Raw genomic sequence first — 24,941 nt, forward strand, 5'->3', positions numbered from 1 at the left:
GTCGAGAGACAATCAGGAAAGCCCGTTCTGATCAACCATGGGAAAAACCTGAAAGTGAGTCATCCTGTAGATGAGCTAAAAATAAAACTACAAAGGCAGGGAAAGCTGTTAAAAGGCCTGGTCCCCCGACTTGTTATCAAGTTAAGACGCCCACAGAGATAACATTGTTTGGTGGGGAAGGTTAGAGCTGAATGCTGAAGGAAAGTGATGAAAGTCGTTTGTTGTAAATGTGACAGAAGGCCAGTCTGCAGTGAGAGAAGGATGACAAACACCACTGAACTAAATATCTGTCTTTTACTAGATGAATGGATTGATTAACTGCTGAGCTCCCAAGTTGTCCCATGCTGGTCACCAGGCTGCTGCTCAGTCGTTCTGCCAATTTTTACCAGTGACCAACGAAGAATCCCCTGTGACCCAAAAGTATTTTCTCCATAGACCACCATTGTAAAAGATGTCTGCAAAACTGTTTACAACTTGACAACTTGAGCTCTAAACATGGCCAGTTATTACTTTTTATATTGTGGATGAACACTCCTGTGCACTGCATAACCTGGAACCTAGAAGGGAAACTGGAAATGGTTTTGGACATGACAATTAATTCTTACTGGGCTGAATAGGCGCCATTATGGGTTTCCAGTTCTTATAATATTCTGGATCCATGGGAACAAGAGCAATATTTAGTAGTGGTTAATATATTTGACAGGCATGCTCACTGATCAACAGAAGCTATAAATCAGAAGATGACGGGAGGGCGCCCCAACTCTACCAAAACTCTCACGATTTTATTCCGACATTTGAAATGTCTCAGCGAAATCAGTGAAAAGTCTCAAATTTTCATCTGTTGTCCCTGGCCAGATATTAACAAGAAGATCAATACAACGAAATCTTCCAAAATTGAAATACACAAATAATAGAATTAAAGAAGACTAAAGCCACTGACTAGCTAGTTAGCTACATTGTTCTGTAGGATTACTTCTCAGGTGACATTAGAAAAACCTTCGTTCAAGACTCAACCACCAATATTATTGACGATCCTGGATGCTGTATCATGGTTTAAGCTAACGTCTTTGTTGGATTTTGGAACGTTTACACTGCAGCATCTCTAGTAATCCTAGTACTTATCTCCTTTAAAGGTGAAAAATGTTGCTCAAAAATGCAAAACTTTGTTTCAAGTATTATTTACAACCCACAGGGTTAAAAATAATTAGCTAACTAGCTACAGCTCATAAAATCTGGTTAGACTTGTAAATGTAAATGGGCGTAAAAACGCATTATTAACTTTCATAGATTAAAAAAATATGACTACTTTATGGGTCATCTGTCATTTTCAAGTCAAGCTTCACGTGGGGCGAATACCCAAAAGTTTATACGGCCAATTACATCATTGGCTTTATTTTTCAAGGTGACCGCTCTCAGTTTAATCATCGGCCCTCTCCCTCCCTCAGGAGCAGCAGGTGTGTGATGCAAACAGACAGATGGCATCCTGGGAAATGTAGTGCCTCTTTTGCCTATGAGCGCAGCTTATAATGGCCCTGCCAGGAGGCATTAAAGGCCACACAGCCTGGACGCTGCTCTTTGCTCACAGGGTGAAACTGATTGAAACTCCGTTCCTCCTGCATTAGCGGCTTGGCGTCGGCCCACTGTGCAATACTGCAACCTATTTCACACTCTGCTGGTATGGAGTGATGAAACCAGACAGCAAAAGCTCACGGTGGCAGCACAAGTCCAGAAAAAAGCACACAGAGCCATATTCTATATCCTCCACTTCTAACTGTGAAATGGAAAAAAAACAATCTTTTTACCCTTTAACGAAGGCTATTTCTTATTTTTCTTTAAATTCTCTTCATAATAGGCCACATCTCTGGATCACTTTTTAATGAGGAGCTCTGGCTCGACTTTGGCACCTACAGCCAGGAGGGGATGTGGGGTGTGGGGTGTTATGTTATTTGGGAAGGCATCTGGATGAATCCCTTCTCAACCTTGACTCAATATTCATGGTTTGAAAGCACAAAGCACCACAAACCAATGTGTGTAAACCATAGCAAGATTCCACTTAATCAGCTGTTGTTTACTTTGCAGCAGGAGTTCATACATGATCAGACATGAACATTAAAACTAAATAAAAGCAGGACAAGATTGCCAAGTTTGTGCCTCTGGTTTTAGTATCACTTACACCAATTCACTAATCAATTGGAAACTTACCTTTTAGAGACCAAGAACAAAAAACACTTTATTCTGGAGTGTGTTATTTTTCACATACTCCCAAAATGGTTGAAATAGCTGTACGTTACAATAAAACAAATTACAGGAGAATAGTAAATTATAGAATGGAAAATGGTGGTTGCATTGAAATTAAGTAAATCTCATTCATTTCATCTGCTGTTTTGAATGCTTCCCTTAAAAAATATTTTATTTTTATTTTATTTTATTAGACCTTATATACGTTTTTCTGTCTTTTGAGTGTCAGGAAACATTTGTTGGTAAAATGTGTAAACAGCATTTTGCTTTCAAAAGTTATGGTTCCCTTTCAATTGGGAGTCCCTCTGAATTGCTTTTCACGCTTGTATGCTTTTGTTGATTTTACTCTGTTTTGGAGAAATTTGCCCAAATGCTGCATGAACGCCTCAAACCTGCGATAATGAAGCTCTGACTCTTTGTAAACAGCATTTCTGTGTTACATATTTCTGCTTTAGAACAAGACTGCGGCTGCTACTGTGATTACCGCGCCTTTTTTCCCACAGAGATGTAAACAAATACAGCCTCGGGTGATTCTCCCTTTAATTACACCAAAACAGAAACATAATGAATATCCAGCAAACATGACACGAGCTTATAGCAGAGGCTTCTCTCTGATATGTCTTCGTTAGAGACAAATTGCATCCTGGGTAAGAAGAAAATGAGGCTGCTCTGACATGGGGCTGAGATGGGGCTCAGAGCTTGAAAGCATGTGGAGATCTGAAAAGTGGCTGCTGTTGATTTTGGTTAGAGGAAAGAGTCTGAGCGTGTTCACAACAAGCATGTTTATGGGGGATTCATGCAGCCTCTTTGAATGTGTCCTGTTTTATTTCCATTTTGATCATTTTTAAACTGTGGAAGCACAAAATAACAGCAAATATGAAAAAGTAAAAAAGTACATTTCTGTAATTACCCGAGAGAAGATTCCATGCTAACTCGTGTAAAATCACATGTGTGTATAGCATTGAGGATCATTTCAGTACACATACTGTGTTCATTTACATTCATTAAATTATTAGTGAAATAATCACTCAACTCATTTATACATATGTTCATTTAAAATTCATTTATTGGTTATGTTGAAGTTCAAGTATCCCAAATGTTTTTTGAAATGAATTCAGCCTTTTCACCTGGGGTCCAATCCAAGCCAAGTCCAAACTAATTTTACACAGTGGCTAAACCGTGTAGTTACAACAATGGAAAAAAAGTATTTTTGAGCCCGCTGAAAAAACAATACGCCCCAAAAAATACTCAAAAATACTTTTTTCCATTGACTTACATTGTGAAAGAGATGTCTGTAAATCAATAGATACACTTTTCACAACTTGTGAAATGGCTCGTTTCACCATAAGACCAATACCATTTGGAAAGTCTAAAGGAGCTGCAAGATTAAATCATTTTACCCCAATTCAAATGAGCTGAGGGCTAACCGTAACTTAGGCGTCTCAGCATGCTCTATAGGTCCAGCAGGGCTGAAGGTCCAGGTGCTTTTATGCCCAGAAAGTTGAGCCACCAACACTGTATCCAGGTCTCTTTATACTTCCATGACATTGATACATCCGCCATTTTGTCAGATGGGTTTTAGTTTACCTACTTCCCAAATGACCTTGTTGGATTATTATCTAAGTACCCTTTTAATGACGGCTGTTTTAGTTTCTGCAGTGACATTATACCAGCTGTCTGAGGCTATGTCTTGCAACTGTATTTATAATTTACTGTTTTTACTTTTACTCTCATGGACACTGTGTGTGCTTAGATTAATTACTGGGACTGTTCTTTCACAGGTTAAACCTGAGTTTAATATCTTTTAGTTTAGTTTAATCTAGTTAATTTTTACAACAACTTTTGTCTGACTGTGACTCATTGATTTGTAAGCAGTATTCAAAGCTGTATGACCAGAACTACACTTATCTAACCTTAACCAAGTACTCTGAGTTGACAAAACATAGTAATAAAAACATTATTTATGCCTTAGCTAGTTGCCAAGAGTGGGCAGGGAAACATATGAAAGAGACAGCAAACATTTTGTGGATGTGTTGGACCTAAATATTCAATATAAATGTTACGTTGATAAAAAGCTTAAAATAGGCGTAATCAGCTTTAGCTTGAAAGGTACTTGGCAGTGCAGATGTGTTGTATATTATCATACTTTGTTGGAAACAGTTAATGGATGCAGAAATGCTGTAGACGCTGAGGCGCTGCTCGAAAGCCGTTTCCGTGGTCGGCTCCCAGGTTTCTATGGGCTGTAAGCACGGAACGTGGATGTTGAGCAAATCAATTCTCTGGATGGATGAAAATTGTAAGAAATATGATGCCACGAAATGAAAACAGGAGCTCGTAGAGTGCAAATGTGGAGGGCGATGGGAGAGAGATGAAGGGGGGGTGGGATAATCGCTGCCACTCTTTGATCCCTGGAAGGCAGAGAGGGACTCAGAGACAAGCCAGTGTTGCCATGGTTACAGCATCCCATCGCTTTGCTTGTTTCAGTGCTCTGGCTCTCTGCCTGTAACAGTCCCTGGAGTATTTCCCTAACGCCCACCTGAGTGCATACATTATGAATGCAATCGATTGGTTATCATCATTAGCGCATGTTTAGCTAGATAAACATTTTAAGCTGATAATTTATTAATGCCAGAAGTGTTAGAGAAACCAGCAGTGGTAACAGTCTTTGTAGTAATATTAGCAGTCTAAATATGCTTTTGGTGGTACCACAGCAGCGGTAGGACTCGTGTGTCGACAGAAATAAGTCGCTCAGCAGTAAATAGAACTCTGTGACAAAATGACGGTGAACTCTCTGTGTCTTCAGCACAGATACATGATGCTTGTTTTGTAAATTATGGTCTGAGGTGGGGAAAAAAAATGAAGCATCACTTTTGGTGGTCCAGAAACCAACGGGTGACGTCATGGAGGCTGTGTCCACTTCTTATTTACAGTCTATGAGTAGCAGTGATGATGAGTAATAAAAAAAAGAAGCAGTTTTAGTATTACAAGTAGTTTTAGTTCAAGATTAGTAGATGTTTTAGGAATAGTAGAGGTTGTTGAGATAGTAGATTAATAGCAGTAGCAGTAGAACTACATAGTGGCAGGTCTACTGATAGTGGTAGTGGTTTTTATCGTAGTAGTTTTTGCAGGAGAACGAGGCTCAGTTAAACCTCAAGCTAACCTCATCTGTAGCCACAATCATACATTATCATTTCTTCGCACTGGAGCGCTTTTATTGCGTAGAAGCTGCAGGAAGTATTTGTACTGCACAGTTATTGCACCTGCACCTAACAACTGTTGTTTTCACTGAATCGTCCTTCCACGTCAAAGTTTGGCAGACAGAGAAAACCTGACAGTGCCGCTCTGCTTGGTCCTGATCCAGCCCTGTGCAGAAAAACAGGCCGGCTGCTGCCTGAGCAGTCAAACGTGAATCCAAACTGTAAATTCTACGTGTGTTTGTTGCATAATACGAAAGGAGAGACCATTGTGTGCTGCACTGTTGGACCCGAGTGCTACGTTTATTTGCTATAAACCCCCTCAAAAGAACAAACAAGCATCCACATTCCCCTCATCTACAGCAGGTCCAGGAAAGTCTGTTTAACTGTGTGTGGAGCTGTGTGTGCTTGTGTGAGCCAGACAGACAGAGTGTGAAGAAGCGTTGCCAGGTCTCCAGTAAGTGGAGTAGAATAAAATATGGCTGCCTTTCCTCGTCTCCCAGAGGAGCACTGAAGGAGCATGCTTGATGAACCCAGTGTTCACTCATGATAACTGTAAGCATTCACTGTCCACAGCTGACCAATGGTGTAAAAGCAGTATAAAAAAAAAGCCCAAAACATCAGAGTGTATGTCCTATTGAACCATTTGGTCCCATATTCCTGTCTTAAAATAGAAGAACAAACATTGCAAAGCGTTAAAACATGTTGGATTGTTTAAAGCGGCGGTTCAACCTCATGATGAAGAAATTAGTTCAACAAATCAACCAATAATAAGAATGATGGGCCAACAGGATAAACGGTCCAGTTCATCCTTGTTAGGGACCAAGCAGCAGGGAGCTGGGACACAAGAGTAATTTTCAAACTTTAAGGCTTTATTTAGCCAAATTAAACAATCAATAGAAAAATCAAGGTTGCAAAAGATTAAAATACACAAGCAAAGAAAAAGTATTAACAGAAATTCTAACTATAGAATAAATAAACTGAGGTCAACAAACCAATATTGCAACAGAAATCTGAACTGAACAAACCTGACCTGATGAATGACACAAAAGAAGGGGTATATATACACATAGGCTAGCCTACAGACAAACGATGAGGGGGAGTGGGGGGTGGTGGATCCAACTCCTTACCATTAAACACCCAAAATAAACCCAACTGCCACTTAAAGATATAATACAAATAATTACCAATAAATACTACAACCACCCAAAACCCAAAGAAATATCCACATGCTACTTTTCTGGGAGCCTCTGCAACTCAGAGCACCCCCGCCCAGCACTGGGGGTTGACACCTTCCACTTCCTGTGTTCCAGCATAACAGGGTGCCTTAAACTCCGCCTCCCCTTTTGCCGGGGAACTCAGCAGCATGTGGAGAAACAAAGAGAAGGTAAACTGTATTAAAGACTCAAAACCAGCTTGATAAACTTATGATAACTAACTGTTAACCAAAAATGCGTGCACTCAGATTGGAAAACAATATCATGATGAAAATCAAAGAAAAAATAGACATTCTTAAACCAAAATATTGTGTTTGTGATTATTTGAAATGAGAGGGAACATTACTGCATGGTGCCAAATGTTGATGGGTCCATCACATGGACACATAGTCCTGAGAGGAGATCTCATCAGGCAATAAGTGAAAGCACTTGTGGTGGTGAACCTCCATAACTCCTCTGTACTAAGGTGCCACAGAACTGTTCTCTAACTTAACAAAACTGACCTGCTACAACAGGTTTAAAGGTGGGTGACAAAATCTGTTTTTTTTAAAATATAAGTTTGCTGAACCAACCCATGTCGTGTCTTTTTAAAGCCCCAGTTCAGTGTTTTGGAGCAGATAGGGCTAAAGACAAGACAGTTTGTGGTGTCGCAGTAAACTACCAAGTGTTATTTTGACTGAGAGCACACCTGGATCCATTTACAGCACCAGTGCTAACTTTCCAGCTAACTCAGTAACTCTCTCTCTGTCTCTTCTGCCACTGAGCGTATTATTCATTTCATTAAAGAAATATGCAGAAAGTGTGTGATTCAGTCACAGAACCTGTCTGTGCAGGCTGAACCTGCTAACCTGTGTGCTGTTTTTGTGTTTTTCTGCAAACAGGGTGCCTGTTTGAGAGCGAGCTGTGTTCACCATATGAGATCTGTGTTAACGGTAAGAAGACACACACACACACACATACACACACACACACGCCTTGAATATGGTCTCAACATTATAACAGCACTGAGCTGGCAGGTGATTCTTCCCATTGAGCTTGCTTTCTTTAAGCCTACTAATATGGGTTCTAAAGGTTCTCCATGCTGTAAAAAGTTTGTGTCCATCAGTTATGTGAGAAAATACACCATTAAAAAATGGCTTAAACGGCACTAATTGCAAAATCTGCTCCTCTTGTGTGACTGATGTTAGTCGCCGAAGTCAAGCAGCAGAGGTTACATGAAAATGTGCGAATATTACTGGCCGATATTTGAATGGAATAAATATGAAAGAGTCACTGTTAACAATAACACAGGGCGTTTATCCTCATTTATGCCCCGAATGTAAAGAAAAATGGGCCATGAATAATGAGTATACCCATTTGTCCAGGCACCGCTACACCTGTCCAAAGCATAATCAGTCTCTATCGCATCCATGATTACAGTAAGAAATCAGAAATAAGCAAAAATGTTAATGCGCACAAACTCCGAATTGCTGCATTCTTTCTACAGTCAAACTAACGTCTTTATTATCAACTGGACCGCAGATGCATAAGCCCGCATTCTCTCTGCCTCACTCGTCCCTCGCAGCCTCGCTGGCATCAGGAGTAAGGAAACCCCTGCTGGGAATCAACCTAGAATCAAAAAAGCTCAAAACATGAAAGCAGAATTCACTTTTGAGTCGGTCCATTTCGAGTCCACTGGGTCAGGCTGGTGATAACTGGGTTACTCTCCAGAGTTCACGCTGCATCCGTTCTAAGCTAACCTTTTTGTTTTTCTGTATCTGCTGATGATCAGCATTCACTGGTTTACTGGGAAGCCCTCAGCTGTGCGGGGCACTTATCTGCATCCCTGCAGGATTTAAAGCAAAGACAAAGCGTTTACAGAGGTAACCGGATGCTATAATCTGTTGTATAATCTCATTAAGCAGGTGAATGATGTGCGAGGAGGTGCAGGTGGCCGTGCTGTCGGACGTGTGTTTATTTCAGGCACGGTGCGTTTGTCCTGAATTCACTCATCTGGTCATTTCCTGTCCGCGCGGCATGCTTTTGAAATGTTCCCCATAATCTAATTTCAGACACAGAAAACAAAACATGTCTTGTGCTGTGAGAAACTCAGTACGTCCGCGGTGGATTTATTTTTAGCCGAGCTCAGGCGGCCTCTCCGTCTGTGTTGTGACGGCCTGTGACTGTTGTGACCTTGTTTCGATGCTTTGATGGAAAAAAAAAAAAAAAGGGTGTCAAATGCTTAGAGTTGGTCTGTTGTTTTTCACAGCTGCTACATTTTTCTTTTCTCTGCTCATCACATTCCTATTTTCTGCCTTCATTATCCAACTGCATATAAGTATGTTTTTGTGATTCTTAAAAACCTACACATGGGATCGCCACAATAAATAGGCTCTAAGAAAAGCAGTCCAAACACACAGCAGTCAGGGCCATGGCTACCACCGAGGGCACCGACGTCTAAAGCTTATTTCCTCTGGGGATTTCAGGGCTTTAACAACCTCAGAAAGAATTACACATGATGAATAATCATATGTGTTATTGATTCATCATATTTGAAACTAGGCTGTTGCTGTACTGTATTAGAAGTATATCACTGGTTGTATTGAGTGGTTCACATGTCGGGGGGGGGGGGCACGACCACATTAGACGTCATTGATAAAAAAAAATAAAAATCAAAGGGTTGTCAAAATGATTAATATGATAGGCAGGACAACACAACCTGATTCTGCCACGCAATGAAGTATTGCCATTTATATTATATATATTTCTTTTGTATTTCTATTTTTTTCTTTAATTGTTGTCTTAAATACTGAATGGTTTTATTTCTATAAGTATTTCACAAGTAATATCAAACTTGGTATTTATTCAACGTCTGTAATTCACTGCTCACAACTGATAAAAGAAGAAAAGGCAGAACAGAAAAGACCAAACAGAGGAATTTCTCCCATTTTTCAGTGGCCAGCCGTCCACACAGTGCTCTTTTTGCCTCACCGCCTTCGGGCAGTGCGTTTACTGCTTCGCCTCTGTTCCTCGGTTGGTCATTTAAAAACCTCCCAGCTGGGTGGTTGTTCAGTGGATGTAGATGCGGTGCCTGTTTCCTGCATATGGTGTGTTGAAGGGCTCTGCGATCATTTCCCCTCACCATTGACCTTATGAGTTGTAGCAACAAGGAAGCGCTCCAGCTCTGATGTTTTGTCTTTGAACTTCCTGTCTACGCAGGAAGTGGGGATGTGTCGCGTTGTGCGGATTGACGTGCGCTGATGGTGCTCGTGATGGTGCGTCTGCGTTTCAGCAAATGTCTGACCATTTCTATTGCATATCATACAGCGTGATGGTCTGCAAGAGCCGCAAGAAAACGAGAGATTTTTCTCCCACAGCAGTCTGAAAAATATCAACTGCTACTTATGTAGCAGCGCTAATTAGATTAGTCCTCCCACATAGCTCTGGAATCAGCTAATCATGTTACTGTTGTAATAGTCATGGTGACTGGTCAATACACGCACACACACACACACACACACACACACACACACATGTACGTACGTGGTGTGACTGCTATACATATAAATGTTTTCACCCAAATGTGAAAACATGGTCATCATGTTGGAGTCTGAGTATCTGAATGAGTCAGTTTCGGTCCGTGGTCGTGTCGGCGTGGATCCCGCTTGTCAGCTCGGTCACACTTAAGCCCAAGTTTCAGGTGAGGTGAGGCCGCACCGACAGCTGGACCTCGCAGTGGAAAAGCTACGGTGGCTGCACCTCCTGCCATTGTTCTCACCCACCGCGTGTCTGACCTGCTCCAATAGCTGCTGTCAGATTGCCCCTCGCACACAAAGCCCGAGTGCTGTGCTGGTGATTGGCAGCTCGGGCTCTATCAGGACCCACAGCAGCTCTGATTGCCTGAGCTGGCTATAATCTCTTGGCAGAAAAAACAATGATGTAAGGTTGGTATTGTTCAGCCAAGGACATTCCCTCTCTCTCTACCTTTTTTTTTTTTTTCCAACAACAAGAGGAGAGTGACAACAGAAACAAATGTCCCAGAGGAAACAAGTTGTTCTTTTTCTTTGGCACTAGAAGCCATTCTAAGGCTTTTTACAGTGAACAATACACTGAGTGACGATATTATTGCCTGGAGATTTTGAATAATTAAGTCTTTCATGCAAGTAATTTAACACTGATTATTAAAGGGGGGGTTGAATATTGGATTCTGAATCGTCGATCCCAACAGTACACGGCCCGTTTTTTCTGTATAACAGACTGTTTGTATGGACGCAGTTCTGCTAGTGGAAGTTATACATTTATTTTTGAATCAGCAAAATATATTTTTTTAATTTCACGTCAAATTGTTGATTTCTTTAGTACGAAGTCATGCCACAAGCGCGATAATGTACAGCGGCCAGCGTTCATTATTGCAAATCAAACCTCTTCAGGTTTGTTTTGCAATAACGCTGAGCTCTCTGTAAAGTATCCCTTACAGGACAGAGGACATAGAGTCGGACTGGGTGCTGAACTTCCATACTTTTATGGCAGAATTGCTTTGATACCAGAAAATATTGAAAAATTATTTGTCATTCGTTGTCAAAATTCAATATCTAAGAATAAATCCTCATCAGCATCCATGAGCCAATTTAAAAAAAGGCATAAATAATTGAACAAAACCAGAATAATAAGCAGACCAGCAGTCTCTCTTCTAATATTTTACATTTTCACTCATGCCAAATAGGAACTGTCTTGTCATTCTATTCAACATTTAAAATTTTGAGAGATGAAGTTAAGGACATTAACTGTGAGAAAAGGAGGTGAGTGTGTCTCTCTTCTTCCTTTGGTTGTGCTCACACTTTTAATCCTTTTAGTATCACCTCTAAATAAACGCACGGCCATACGTCAACATCTGTGTTGTACGTCACCTCACTGCACGGCGTGCATCCATTCTGCCGACCCTGTTCCCACCAATTTCATAACCCATAACCACCCATACCTCTCTCCACCCTTTAGACTTAAAATATTGCTTTTCCCTGGTGCACTGAAGCTCTTTTCGTAACAGTGACGCCTGTCAGAATAAAGCCTGCATGACAAAAGCCGTCGCTTCAGCAGGTAGATGAAGACAGTGATGTTACGTCTCCCGTGACCTAAATAGGTTTTTACCAACCTCCTTAAATAGATGAGCTAGCATACTGATCCTTCCCCTCAGACAAACTTACCTCCAGCACAAAACGACACAAAGTGACGCTCCAGGATTGACGCAGTAGTCCAGGATTCAGTGGGTGCCGACCCACCCCTGTGGGCTTTTTGCTATTTTCAGGTGTGTCACCCCGACATGTGTGGGTACAAAATGAAAAAAGGGCAGGCCAGCTGCGTAGAGGGATGCTGCTCTATCAGTGACTTGACATTTTCACCGTGACTGTCATCTCAGCAGATGGAGCGGTGCCACATTTAGAGCCGGCGCATCAAAAGGGTCAGCTTCATTACTCTGCATTACTCTACAGTGCTTCTTATAGTAATACATTCAAGTGGTGGTGAGGTTTTAAAATGGTGTGCATTATGTTATTGAGGATTGTTTTGGGTCATAATTAAAAAATGTAAAGTCCTAATAGAAAAGGAAAAAAGGATAAAATGAAAAAAGATTCTTATTTTACTACGCAGCTATGAATAATTACAACAGAATAAAACTTAAAAAGAAAAGGGAAATTCAAAAATATACAGTATAATAGGAATCATTTTTATCTTTTAGTCCATATTATCCAACTGACAGGAGAGGGCCTGACTTGTTTTCACTGCAGTTTCACCTGTTTCCAGTATTGTGATAGCAACAGTTTACTGTACTGATGACAGTATACATCTATATATATATATATACAGTATATAGTATGTGTACAGTATATTGTACTGATGAAGCTGTATTCAGATTTCTTTCTATTTTTTATCTCTTCAGACATTTTTTGCAGTGTAGGATCCTCTGCTGACTCTAATTTTTAGCCCCAGCGTGCAGCTCAGTCTGGCCATAGAGATAAGGATGGCTGCCTGTCAGTTATACTTAAAGGCGCCCATGTTTTTACATGTTTAAACCAGGGCTGCGATGAACCATCAGTTTATTTTATTATAGTGCAATCTGCTGGTCATTTTCTTGATAAATCGATGAATTGTTTTATCGATAAGAGTAATCAGAAAATAGTACAAAATGCCCAGTGTAATTACCCGCAACCTAAGTTGACATCTTCAATTGTCTTGCTTTGTCTGACCAACAGTCCAGAAGCCAAACATATTCATTTTACTATCATAAATCATTTGAGGAGCATTAATAGGGGGGGCAGCACGGGGGCGCGATGGTTAGCACTGTTTTTCCCCACTACAGCATAATTATTTATTATATCTTAATATCTAAATAATGATGATGATGTTCCCCCAGACAGGTTTGGGTTTACATTCTTTTCAGTATTGCTTGAAATTCCCCGTGTAGATACCATGTGATTGCCGAAGATGGTTATTGCATCAAAGCAAACATAATATTATTTTGCTTGTCCTCTATGTTATATTATAATGATGCAGAACGTGCAGATTAAACCAAAGTTTCTTGCGGTGTGAGTTCACACGCAGATGGACGGTGTTGATAGGACGGTCGCTGCTCGTTGTTTACCCGCAGACTTTTTAGGACGAGGGTGTTGCTTCTGTCCAGAGAGCAGCGCCAAGAGTTACATGATTACAAATAAAGGTTCTGCTGTATTTGTTTAACCCAGATTTAACTTAAGGTGTGGTGCTACTGTGCGATAAGATATCTTAACCCTGCGTACAACAACTTGTTTGTTTTATGACTTTAATTCAAGGCAATGTAGGTCATAACTATATTACATCATGTGGGGATTAATACGGTGATCAGACTTGTCACCTCATAGTTACTGGATGGATTTTTTCTTTTATTCCCGTCGAAGCCGGTGAAAAATATGGGTCAATTCTTTTGTAGAAATGTTGCGTTCATAATGCAAATTCTCATGTTATCAGTCATTTCACCAAATAATGTCACTGATCTTAAAGCAGATTCAGAAAATACATTATAAGAAACCATAAAAACAGTTAGAATTAGTCATTTTCAACTAAGAACTATGACAAACTTTAATAGATTAAATATGACTTGATAAACATTGACAAAGAACGAAACATTAACAGCAGGTGATTGAAACTCCTCACTTCCTGTTCCTCTAATTCAAATGAAACACATTTGGCACAAACTCATCATCTGTGCGGCGGCTGTGTTTTCTGACAATAGTTCAGCCTTGCGGCAGATTATTTGCCCTGTGAGTTTGCTCAGCAGCGCTGCGTCGGGGAGGCTCAGAGGTTCTCCGAGCTCTGCTAATATTTTCTGATGGGGTGACGATCAGCGATGTGGAGAAAGCTCAATCAATCTTCCTTCCTGCTTTTGTTTGCATCAACAGTGAATTAGTTCTAATCGTGCTCACTGGCTCACGGCTCGCTGGAGGTTTTATGCACTGAACTCTGAAACACTGAACTTCTCCCTCTTTCTGTGTCTGTTGTTTAGTTTGATGACGAGCTTCATGATATTAAGCCAATATATGATGCTTAATTTTAGAACCTAAAATTCACTGCCATTAGATTTAGATAGAAGCTGTCACAGTGACTGCAGCATTTTAGTGTTTTTATATCTTCACAAAAACTAAACCTATATGTGTTGTGTATATTGACTTAATATTGGGCTGGATGATTAACAGGATGAATGGTTGTCTGTCTCTGAGTGTCGACCAGTCCAGAATGTACCCCGCCCCTCGCCCAAAGTCAGCTGGAATTGGCTCTAGCCCCCCACCACCCCGAAGGATGAGCAGTATAGACAATGGATGGATGAACAGGATGAAAAAGCAGACAGTTCTTTTCTGCTGTAGGCTACACAATTTAGTTTTTTTTTTTTCCCCCTCATCTTTGGAACGTAGGGCTGAACAATTAATCGAAATTCTATCGAAATCGCACTGCGGTTCTTTGCTAAAGTTAGGATGCGTCAGTCACAGCATACCAAATGAAGCGCTGTGGTGCTACACAGACACAGGTCTATAAAACGAACATATTTGTTCGGCACAGACCCCAACAAGAATCACATCCTCATCATTTTTTAGATTTTATTCAGTGAAATTGAAATCTAAAAATGAAATTGTGACTCATATCGCGATACCGATATCTCACTAGATGCGTTTGGTCAGACCCTCAATGATTCAGAGCATTAAACTTTTACCAAATCCTGTGAAAAGTGCAGCAAACTTAGGTACTGATGCAGACATATTTTTTTTTAAATCTCTACAACAATGAACTAAACATTTTTTCATACATTTATATATTTCAGTGAAAATGAAAGAACTCCTTTTACATTGGATTCCTTTCTGTTCATGCAGCGAGTAGTTTAGTTGGTGGCTTTGGCTTTACTGTCAGAGCTGTAATGGAGCTCATCTAGAAGAAGCTTGCTCAGCATGGAAACACTCATTTCCAGCAGAGAATACTGCCTCCAGTTACGCTTTAATTAGCATTAGTGAACTCAGCAAGAGGGGGAGCTGAATTGAATTGGGCTGTAGATAAGTGTTATTATTCCTTTGCCATATACAGAGTGCATAAAACATTATGACCCACTGATTTTTACTTCCAGTCAAAAGCCCGGAGGGACCCTTGAACAGAAAGGATTAGAGAAGACTCAACATGTTGTGTTGAACATGAATTCTGCAAAATTGTGAATGAGTGAATCTGAATGCCTAAATTGAAACACATTGTTGTCGGTCTCTCGCACTGAATTTGAACATAATGTTTGGGTTTATTACGCTGTTGGATGGTCAGACTGCTCTGAAGGCGTGGAGTGCCTTAAAACATGTTTATGTGCCAAAGCCGCCGGTGGTCATATTATAGAGCAGGGCTGTCAAACTCATTTTAGTTCATGGGCCACATGCAGCCCGATTTGATCTCAAGTGGGCCGGACCAATAAAATCACAGCACCGATAAATAACGACAATGTTTCCCTTTGTTTTAGTGCAAAAAAGTACATTCTGAAAATGTTCACATTTTCACATAATGAACTCTCCTTTTACAAAACATTATGACCGACCTGAAATTTGTCTTCTCTGCAATTTTTACACTTTACAAAGTCATCCTGCTGGCCGGATTGGACCCTCTGGCGGGCCGGTTTTGGCCCGCGGGCCGTATGTTTGACACACCCCTGTTAGCAAAACTCAGGTAACCAAAACATTCACTTTTTAACACGAATAACAGCTGTTAATCTTTTGTTTCACATCGACTGTAAACTCATCACGACCGCGATTGTGACTCTAACCATGACGACAAAGCTTGGTCATTTTAACCCAAACTGTGACCTTTTCCTTTACCTTAACCAAGCCTTAACCACAGTGTTGTGACATCATGAAAGAGATTTATTCATTAACGGTGATTAGTAACAGTTTTGACAGATAAATGACGTCCTTCTGATTGTGGCGTCGGATCAGAAAACATTTCTCTGTGTCGTTCTAACGGGCACGGACAAACACTGTATTCTGTCATTTCATTTGGTTTCATTTGTGTGCTCTTTCATTCTTATTTGAATTGATCACAATGGCAGAAGAGATGAGTCTAATCTATTGTTGCATATCTTCATGTTTGCATGCACAAAACTTGTTCTAGGACTACCAGCCTTTATAATTTGTGACCCACAGGCCAAACGTTGGGTGGCGTCAGAGCGCTGTTGTGATCTTGTCATATGGAGTGAGAGTTGACACTGTTTAGATGTCACATGCGGAAGAAAACCAATTTTCTTTACTGTACATTCTTTCTAGAAATGGAAAGTGAATTAATGGTGCCATCAGTCAAATATGACTCTTTGATAATATCTAGTGGTGTCTGCGGGAACTGCAATCTCCTTCACAGAACCTCAAATGTTTATGTGCAATAATGGAGCCAGATGACATTAATATGCTGTCAATAAAAAAAAAACAAAAAAACATTAGCTTATAGAGTTACTGTTTGCCGCATTTTAAATTCACTAGTGTTGCAAAAGAAACCTCTCTCTACCTTTTTATTTGCTCCACTATTAAATTGGCTTCTTTTAGATCTAGAGTGCACAATCACAGGGTCTAAATGTAAGGCACAGAGTGAGTCGGTGCAGCTCTGCCTGCTTGAAATCTTGAAGCAGATGACAATGACCAAGCGACACTTGTGAAAACCCATAATTATGATCATTGTGTGCAAAGCGAGCATAAAGCATTACTGAGACAACTATGACTAGTAAAACCCATCAGCTGCAAACCCCCACATCATACTGAACCTTTAGAACTGACTGAGTAAATGCTGAGTGTGTTGCATTTTTAAAATACGCATATATTATAATACTTCACTGACACGTGCAGCGGCCTGATTGCTCTCTCCAAACCAAGATTGGGGCATTGACGTGCCACTCCCTGACAAAACACACATGTAAAAAAAGAGAGAGTGACAAAGGAGGGTGCTCTGTTTCAGCCCCCCCCCCCGCGCCGCTTCCTCTTGACGAGCCGCGAGGGACAAAAAGCACTCGTTGGAAATCGCCATGGCAACAGGCGCGGCAGGAGCGGGGCTGAACCGGCCCGTTACCCATCTGCGCCCTGTTGCACGTTGTCTCCTGCACATGCATGTCACAACACCCCATGGCAATGTCCTCTCCAAGTCTATACTGGACGTGGTTGGTTTTAATGATTAATCTCTGACACTGTAACTTGAATAATTATCCTCCACTGTGGTTCAATATTTTTGCTTTTAAAAATAGCTGTTCTAAACTCTCAAGGACAATGACAATCAAACATGTTCGTGTCTGGATTTCTCATTTATATTGTGTTTTCCTGTGCAGCAGGTTCAGGCTCTAAGCTGCACTCAGTGTTTAGTTTCTGTGGGTTTTACTGGCAAAATGATTCCAGCGGAGAGGAAGTGATGCATTTCACGTTTACAGTTTGCAGCTGAACATAAACTGTGTTGTTCTCCATCGTAGCTGAACAGATGAGAGAGGGAAGCAGTAAGTGTGGGTTCAACGCTCGCATTTAATACGTTAACAACCGTGGCTCTTTATGTACTCTAAGGGTTAAGGTAAAGATATTCTAGGTTTGTCTTGTTAATTAGAAACCTTAATATTACAACAAAATGTTCTTCTAATGTTAAATTAGAACTTTAATATCACCATAAAATGTTTTTGACCTGCACAAGAGCAGCGTCTCTCTCGTCTTGTTTTGAGAACGTCCAGAACAAAAACAAGATACAACACTCACTCTAACCGATGAGCCGGAACCAAAAGTGCTTGTGTTGTGCAAAACCTATTCTAAAGTTATGACTATAGATACACGCCTACGCAAACAACATCCACAACTGTTAGAATATTATAAGCATCACTTCGGGGTCGTGCTACTTGTGACGCACGAACCCCAATGGCCACGACTCTGTCCAAGAACACCTTAAAAACAGACATTTAACTCAGTTCGGGGCTCCTCTGACTGAGCTGCTCCTCCGAGAGCTCCGTCACGAGCCTGTGACCTGAATAAACTGCTTCTGAGACCGGCTAAATTCTTGGGCTGTCAAAACAAGGATCGGGTCTAACAGTCTTGTTCACAGCAAATTTCATGAAAAAAACCAAAGCCATTCTGTATTCTGCTAGCTCATGTTGTGTGTTTACCGAGAGCCTTTTATATTTTCTCCCCTGTGCCAGAGAGCTCCATTGTTGTCCAAAAATGATTAAAAACACATCAGCGAGCCACAGTATTGCACTGGGTGTCATATTCCTTCAGCACCATGAACACACACCCATTTCGGATCAGTCCGACACTATCCTGCTGCCCCGAATACTCCTCAGAGCATCAAATGTGTATTAATCCGCACCTGAAAATAGACCCATCTGCTAAAAACTAGAGTGGCCAGATATCTAAGGAAATAAATACAAAATACTAAAACTGTGTATATGTAATCTGTTTTAGTGGGAACTTATGGGCTTCGACAAGTATTAAGCAATGAATGTTATAATACAAAGCAATCATCTTACATCACATTTGTCTGAAAATCTTGATATTGATTTTTTGGACAGTGACACGGTTGCTTGGTTAGATAACAGTGTTGTTACTACTGGCTGTGAATTGTATGTGCTTCTTTCAGTCAGTAATATTTCTACTGATTATCACTAAAGATGTATAATTTTCTAGAGGCGCTTGTGGTATTTGTTCCTACTGAAAGCTGAGTTTGTGCTGGGAAAAAAAAGCGATGGCATTCATATGAAATCTGCCAAACAAGTATTAAACTTTGATGGTAGTAATTAAACAGGCAGAAACTAGAGGTTAAACACAAAATGTTACTTTTTTTAACTTTTGGAACAGTTTATGATTGAGGTGGCTTTTGATACTAGTGCTGATGAATAATCACTTCAGTCCTAGTGTTTATTTGACTTAACTGTAATTCAGATCAGTGTCTTTAAGTTAAAGCGTTTTTCACACAAGGTACATCTGCATATTTAAATGTAACTGTGGTTTCAGGTTTTTCAACCACTCAAACCACTTCTATACAATCAAATTTAGGAGGATTGGTAACACATCACTAATCTTTCCTGCTCTGCTAATGGCACGAACTCGCTTCCAGCAAACTCACGGAGCGCGCACACAGCGAGCACTTCTGTTTATGCAGACGCAGCAGCCTGTACAGCTAATCATCATAAGCATCGCAAGCATGATTAAAACCATGAGATCCAGAGCGAATTCTTGACAGGTGTGAAGGAAACCCTTTACTTTCTTGCGCGACCCGGGCCCTGCCGAGCGATGCCAGATGTCATTGATCTTGTGGAGTGCGGTCTGTGAGGGATGGACTTGTGCAGGCCCCCAGAGGCAACAGATCCATTAAATGTCTTAATCCAGTTCATTAGTCAGGACTGAGTCTGCTGCTTTCAGTCAGCGAGTCCCAACAATGTGCTCCAGACAGCAACTCGACAACACTGTGTCGCAAAGGAATTCAACTTAAAGTGGTTTTGTGTGCCTGCACCTTTCATCAGCTCGCCCAGTAAGTGATGACAACGTGGGTCCTATCTGTGCATACTTTGGTGTCTAATGACTAGTAGGTATTAAAAAGTTTTGTACATAATTTTGTGCTTGAACGACCTGTAAGATATGTTTTGCTTTAGGTGTCGGCTTATTGTGGTTTTAAAACGGTGTGCTTCTTTGCTTCATGGTATAAATAGTGGCCTTTGTTATGTGAATACTGACAAATGAATTTATAATATAAATCAATGTTGTCAGTCTTCCATAAGGATCATGATGCAACAGGTGCAGCAGCCACATTTAAACATTTAAATGAACAAATCCATCGTTTTTTAGCCTGAGTTCTGCCGGATTTGCCGTTTTTTAAGGAATAATGGATGCTCTTTAACATGAATTGAATTAACAAACAAATGAAGTCTCTTGTGAAACAATAGATTCATAAAAGTTTATTTTCTTTTTAACATTAAATGACGACTGTATTGAAGTTATGGCAACCGAGAGAACCATCTGGTCAGCATTGCCGGCCCATCTCCTCCATCTTAATACGCCCTGTGCTTCTGAGAATGGCCCTGTGAATCCTCATTCTGCTCTAATCTGGACCATAAATCACAAGAAGACATGTCTGGCTCTGAATTACGGCCCTCTGGTAGTGAACTGGGATAAATTGCAGAGGCTTAGATATGCATGAGTGTAATTATGAGCGATAATTCAAGATGTTCCTTCTGGGAGACACAGAAATGGTGTTTTATGGGAAGAGAGCTGAAGGAGGAGAAAAAGGCCGGTGGTGTGGTGGTTTACTCAGGATCTTGTTTTTTTTTTTTTTTTTGCACTTGGTCTTGGAACAAATTGTACCTGGAGCTGGGAAAGTTTTTTTTTTGCTCAAGGGCATTTCAGTGGGTGGCAACACGAGGCTTAAATCTAAAGAAGTCCTGCTGAGGAGCAGCCACATTTATAACATTTAGGCCACTCTGTCGCCCAGTGTCAAAGTAACTGAGTTTTAACCTCGGCCACGCCACTGTGGCTCTACATGGGTTTAATTATGAGAGATAATTCAGATGTAGTTGCTGGAAGATACAGAGATGTGAAGCGAAGGAAGAGGCTGATCTTTCTCGTTCTGGACTAAGCTCTGTGAGGCTGAGAGGACAAGGGATGAATACATTAGTTTCTTTGTCTCTCTGTGTCTTTGTTTCGATTATCACATTTTCATCTGAAAAGATTTTTATAAAAAAAAAAGAGACAATATAGTAGCCAGTTGCTAACTTTTGTACGATGAGGTATTTCATCCATATGACGTTAGGCTGCATCATTTAACAGAACCATTTATCTCCGTGTCACATCTAATTTATTCAGCAACACAAAATAACTTCAAGCAAGCATAAAACTTTTGTAATGAGGAAGTTTCCTGATCTAATTTGCTGTTACAATTTGAGAAAATCCAGCTGACTCACCTCTTCCCCTCCCTCTCGCTCCTCACTTATCTCACTCTTCCCCGTACACCCACAGCACTTCTCACTCTTCCGTCTCATTTGTAAACAGCCGAGTATTCAGCCGGTGAAACATTTGAGAGTGATTACAGCAGTGCAGACCAGCCGCTGGTCATGCTTAGCTGCCTGTTAAATGGAGCTTGCGCTTTGATTGAGACAGCCAGAGTGACGCAGAGGCTATTTATAGACAAAAGGCCTGAATTACCATTTACAAGTTATGCAACTTGCATACATGCACACAAGCATTCATACGGATATGCAGCGAGAGGCGACTGCATAGAAAAGTAGAACTGCACAAACTCCAAACTTTAACGTTGTTTAATGTTTTTTATTCCTAGCAAATTTAGCATTCTTTACCATACCGTTATTTCAACACCTCCTCATACCGAAACAACTCCATGGGTTGATATATGCTGGCTAATAACAGGGGTTATGTTACATAGCCAAGTTAACGCTCTGAAACAGACGCAGTTTGGTTATGTTTAGGCACTAAAACTGCTCACTCAGATTTAGGGTTTAAGAAGAGAGTAAGGTTTGGGTTCAAATAATGACCTTAGATATGGAAAACATGAAAATGAAGTAACACACAAGCCACATTATGCACAAGACGTCAGTTAAGTCAGTTAAATGAAGTTAAAGTTGACTTTTAGTTTCACACGGGACACCGACAGCAGTCTCCATGGTGACAGTCCTGTGTTCGACCTATCCCGCCCACCGTCCACCTCCTTATGTGGACTCTGTCGTGCTTTACCCACCTTTGTTACTGTCATAATTAAAATTTGACTCCGAAACAATAATTTTTGAATCATTACTGAGGTAAAAAACACCTCTTTGAGTGAAGTGGCAGACTGAAGACGGGCAGTGCTTCCACTAGTCTGAATAGCAAAATAGTATGAATAGTAGAATGAATAGTAGGCATAAGTGTCCAAAAAATATTCTTTCCTGACTCTGGTTAATATAATTTTTTTTTATCCAAATAAAAAAAGAGGTAATAGAACATGGAACTCCAATTATTGACACAGTGGCATGTAAAGAGAGAGCTGGATTATCACGACACAGTTGTTGTCTCGTCTACTAGGGAGGATAATCATGACTGAATGACTAAACAAAAGAGAAATGTGTTGTTAGTCTGTATTTGCTGCGGCGTGAATCTGGTTGTAATTCCTCAGCCTTGTACATCAATCGGAGCGCTCAGAGTTTCATTCTCTCCACTGCTACTGTAGATCAATAACTGCTGCCACTACTTCTAAAGAAACTCCGGGTATTGATCGAGCTGCCTGAGACTGCCGACGGATGTGATGTGAATTCTATTTTCAGATGGAAGTTCCCTTCAGAATAAGAAGTTATGAAAAGGGCTGCAGGATATTCGGTCACGCAAGCATATATTTTACCTGCTAATGCAGGTTTTACTGAATTAGTATGTGATAGGATACAAATTTCAAGTGAGAAGCTAAGAAAGCACGCCAACATACATCTGTGAATCTAGATTAAGTGCTAAACAGTTTATATTTTGATCAGATGTATAAGAACGGTCCTTGATGTGGTGACTTTTGCAAACCCTCGTGGCATCTGCCTCGGGCTCTGCTGTGTCACTTGAAAATCTGCTTTTGTAAACTAAATGTCAAGGAAGTTAGCAAGTAAACTTTATTTATACTGAAGTGATCAAAATAGTTGCAAAGTGCTTTACAGAAAGGAGGAAAGAAGTTTACATGGAAACCATTAACCATAAAATATCAAGTAAAAGAAAACTAAGAATAATTCATATTATCATTATTTCTTTGGATTCAATCAATTATTCTTCCATAAGATCAGTTTCCCAGAGCTCAAGGTGACGTCTCCAGATGTCTTTTTTTCTTTTGATCAACAGTTCAAAACCAAAAGAAGTTCAGCTGATATAAAACAAAGAAAAGCAGCAAATCCTCACTTTTTAACAAGCACTTTTTGGCATTTTATTTGAGAAACACATTAAACGAATAGTTGCAGATTAATCTTCTGTCGACCGATTAATCAGTTAACCGACTAATCGTTTACTCTACTCTAAATACTGTTACTGTTCAGCTGCAATTGACTAAAATGAATAAAAGAACAGTTATATACTGTATGCAAGTCAAATGCAGATTGTCGTGCACAGAAGATAAGTGTGTATGCAGGCTGAGCGTGTTAAAAGTGTATCACTGCCAGAGAAGTTACTGTGAGTTCAACAGGCTGTGGAGAGCATTGCTCGAAACTAGTATCGTTTATATCTGTTCTTTTGACTCATCTTTCTCCACCGGCGGCTTCATTTGAGTTTGCTTCCCGCTGGCCTTTCCTACAGCTCACATCAACGCTGCGCACTGTGCTGCCATTCAGAAGGAAGTACAGCTGAGTGATGAGTCACAGTCTGTGGCATGAGATCTATGGAATAAAATGAAAAAAGAATCTAGAGGGAAAAGTTTGATGGGTCTTTTAAGACGTTGTTGGCCATGAGCCTTCTGTAGGACAGATGGGGATCAACCACAAGCAGGTTTAGGCTCCAAGTTAGGAAAAGAGTGAGGTTTGGGTCAAAATAATCACGTCAGATGAAAGCGACTTGAGATGTCAATTGTGTCACATGTGTAACATAACTTATATCCTCTGTCGCTTCATATGGGTCAGTTGAAATAGCTGTGTTGAGAATGCGTTTCACACACAACACAAACAGTGATCTATGGGGTGAAAGTCCTGTATTCCTCCCTATGCAGATGTTGTCATTTTTTTTTATTCTACGTCACCTGACTCGCCAGCTTCAGCATTGGTGATCCAGCCTTTTGAAGAAACTTCCTTTCATTGACCGAAGTGTAAAATTCAAATCATGTGTTCAGTGAGCTAGATCCGACCACGTGCACTCTGTGGCCTCTCTATATGAAGTGTCTGTCTGTGTGTTGACAGATGGCATGTTTGGGAGGTGTCACTCTGTTCCAGTGAAGGAGGTTTACACCTACGACGTCTCCCCATCTGTAGTGCAACGCTTCAGGATGCTGCTGGAGAAGCTGTCTAACAGAGGTACACACACTCTCACACACACACACACACACACACACACACACACACACACACACACACACACACACACGCTGACATGTAGTTGTGTTGTAGTCTGACGTTCCCCGGAGCCCAAAAGGTTCAGAACATCAACGCTGTGGTCAGTGGGAATACTAAACATACACAGTCACAGTCAACCATTGAACACAGTAGTTAAATAAACAATACCACTGAGGCGAGATCAATTTGATACTTTATTTGAATCTAATTTCAGTAACTGCACCACATTTAAGAAACGGCTTTAGCGAGGGTGAAGTAGATCCTCCAAGCTTGAGCCAAACCCAAAACCCAAATCTTTTATGGAAAAATAATGGCTGTTGTCGTGTTCGTTTTTTCTAATGAAGACAGGCAACTTCTCATTTAAGGTGTTTTAATGTTTGTAAGAATAAAACATAAGCATGGCCATGGACTCAGTCTGTTCTCGGAAAACCACAGTCAGCAAGCTGTTACTCTGTAGCCAACAGATAGCAGAGTGAGCCCCAGGCCCTGTATAAGGCATCAATTTGTACATTCAGATATTGTGGATAGAATTGTGATTTGTTTTGACTAGGTGGGGGGAGACCATGGTTTAGACTTAGCTCTCCCTTGTTGGTGCACAGGCTGGTCCCAGCCTCTTGGCATCACGGTCCCCCAATCCGATAAAGCCGGACTTGGGGAAAAAGTACCCTCCCTATTCTAGTCGCATGCATGATCATCCTTCAGTGCAGCCTATTCCTATTGTGTCTATCTTGTCTAACTTCTACGATAGTGGCGTTCAGGGAG

At 40.7% G+C, this 24,941-nt stretch overlaps 1 protein-coding gene across 1 annotated transcript in view; it reads left to right on the forward strand.

Moving 5' to 3' along the window:
• Positions 1 to 24,941, forward strand: part of LOC139213940 (receptor-type tyrosine-protein phosphatase N2-like) — a 199,721-nt gene that overhangs the window by 9,924 nt on the left and 164,856 nt on the right. Inside the window, exons 2-3 of the mRNA XM_070844651.1 lie at positions 7,531 to 7,581; positions 24,027 to 24,140. Coding sequence (XP_070700752.1) covers positions 7,531 to 7,581; positions 24,027 to 24,140 — 165 coding nt within the window. The remainder of the gene's footprint in view (positions 1 to 7,530; positions 7,582 to 24,026; positions 24,141 to 24,941) is intronic.

The sequence above is a fragment of the Pempheris klunzingeri genome, chromosome 15, assembly GCF_042242105.1.
Source record: "Pempheris klunzingeri isolate RE-2024b chromosome 15, fPemKlu1.hap1, whole genome shotgun sequence".
Taxonomy (NCBI): Eukaryota; Metazoa; Chordata; class Actinopteri; order Acropomatiformes; family Pempheridae; genus Pempheris; species Pempheris klunzingeri.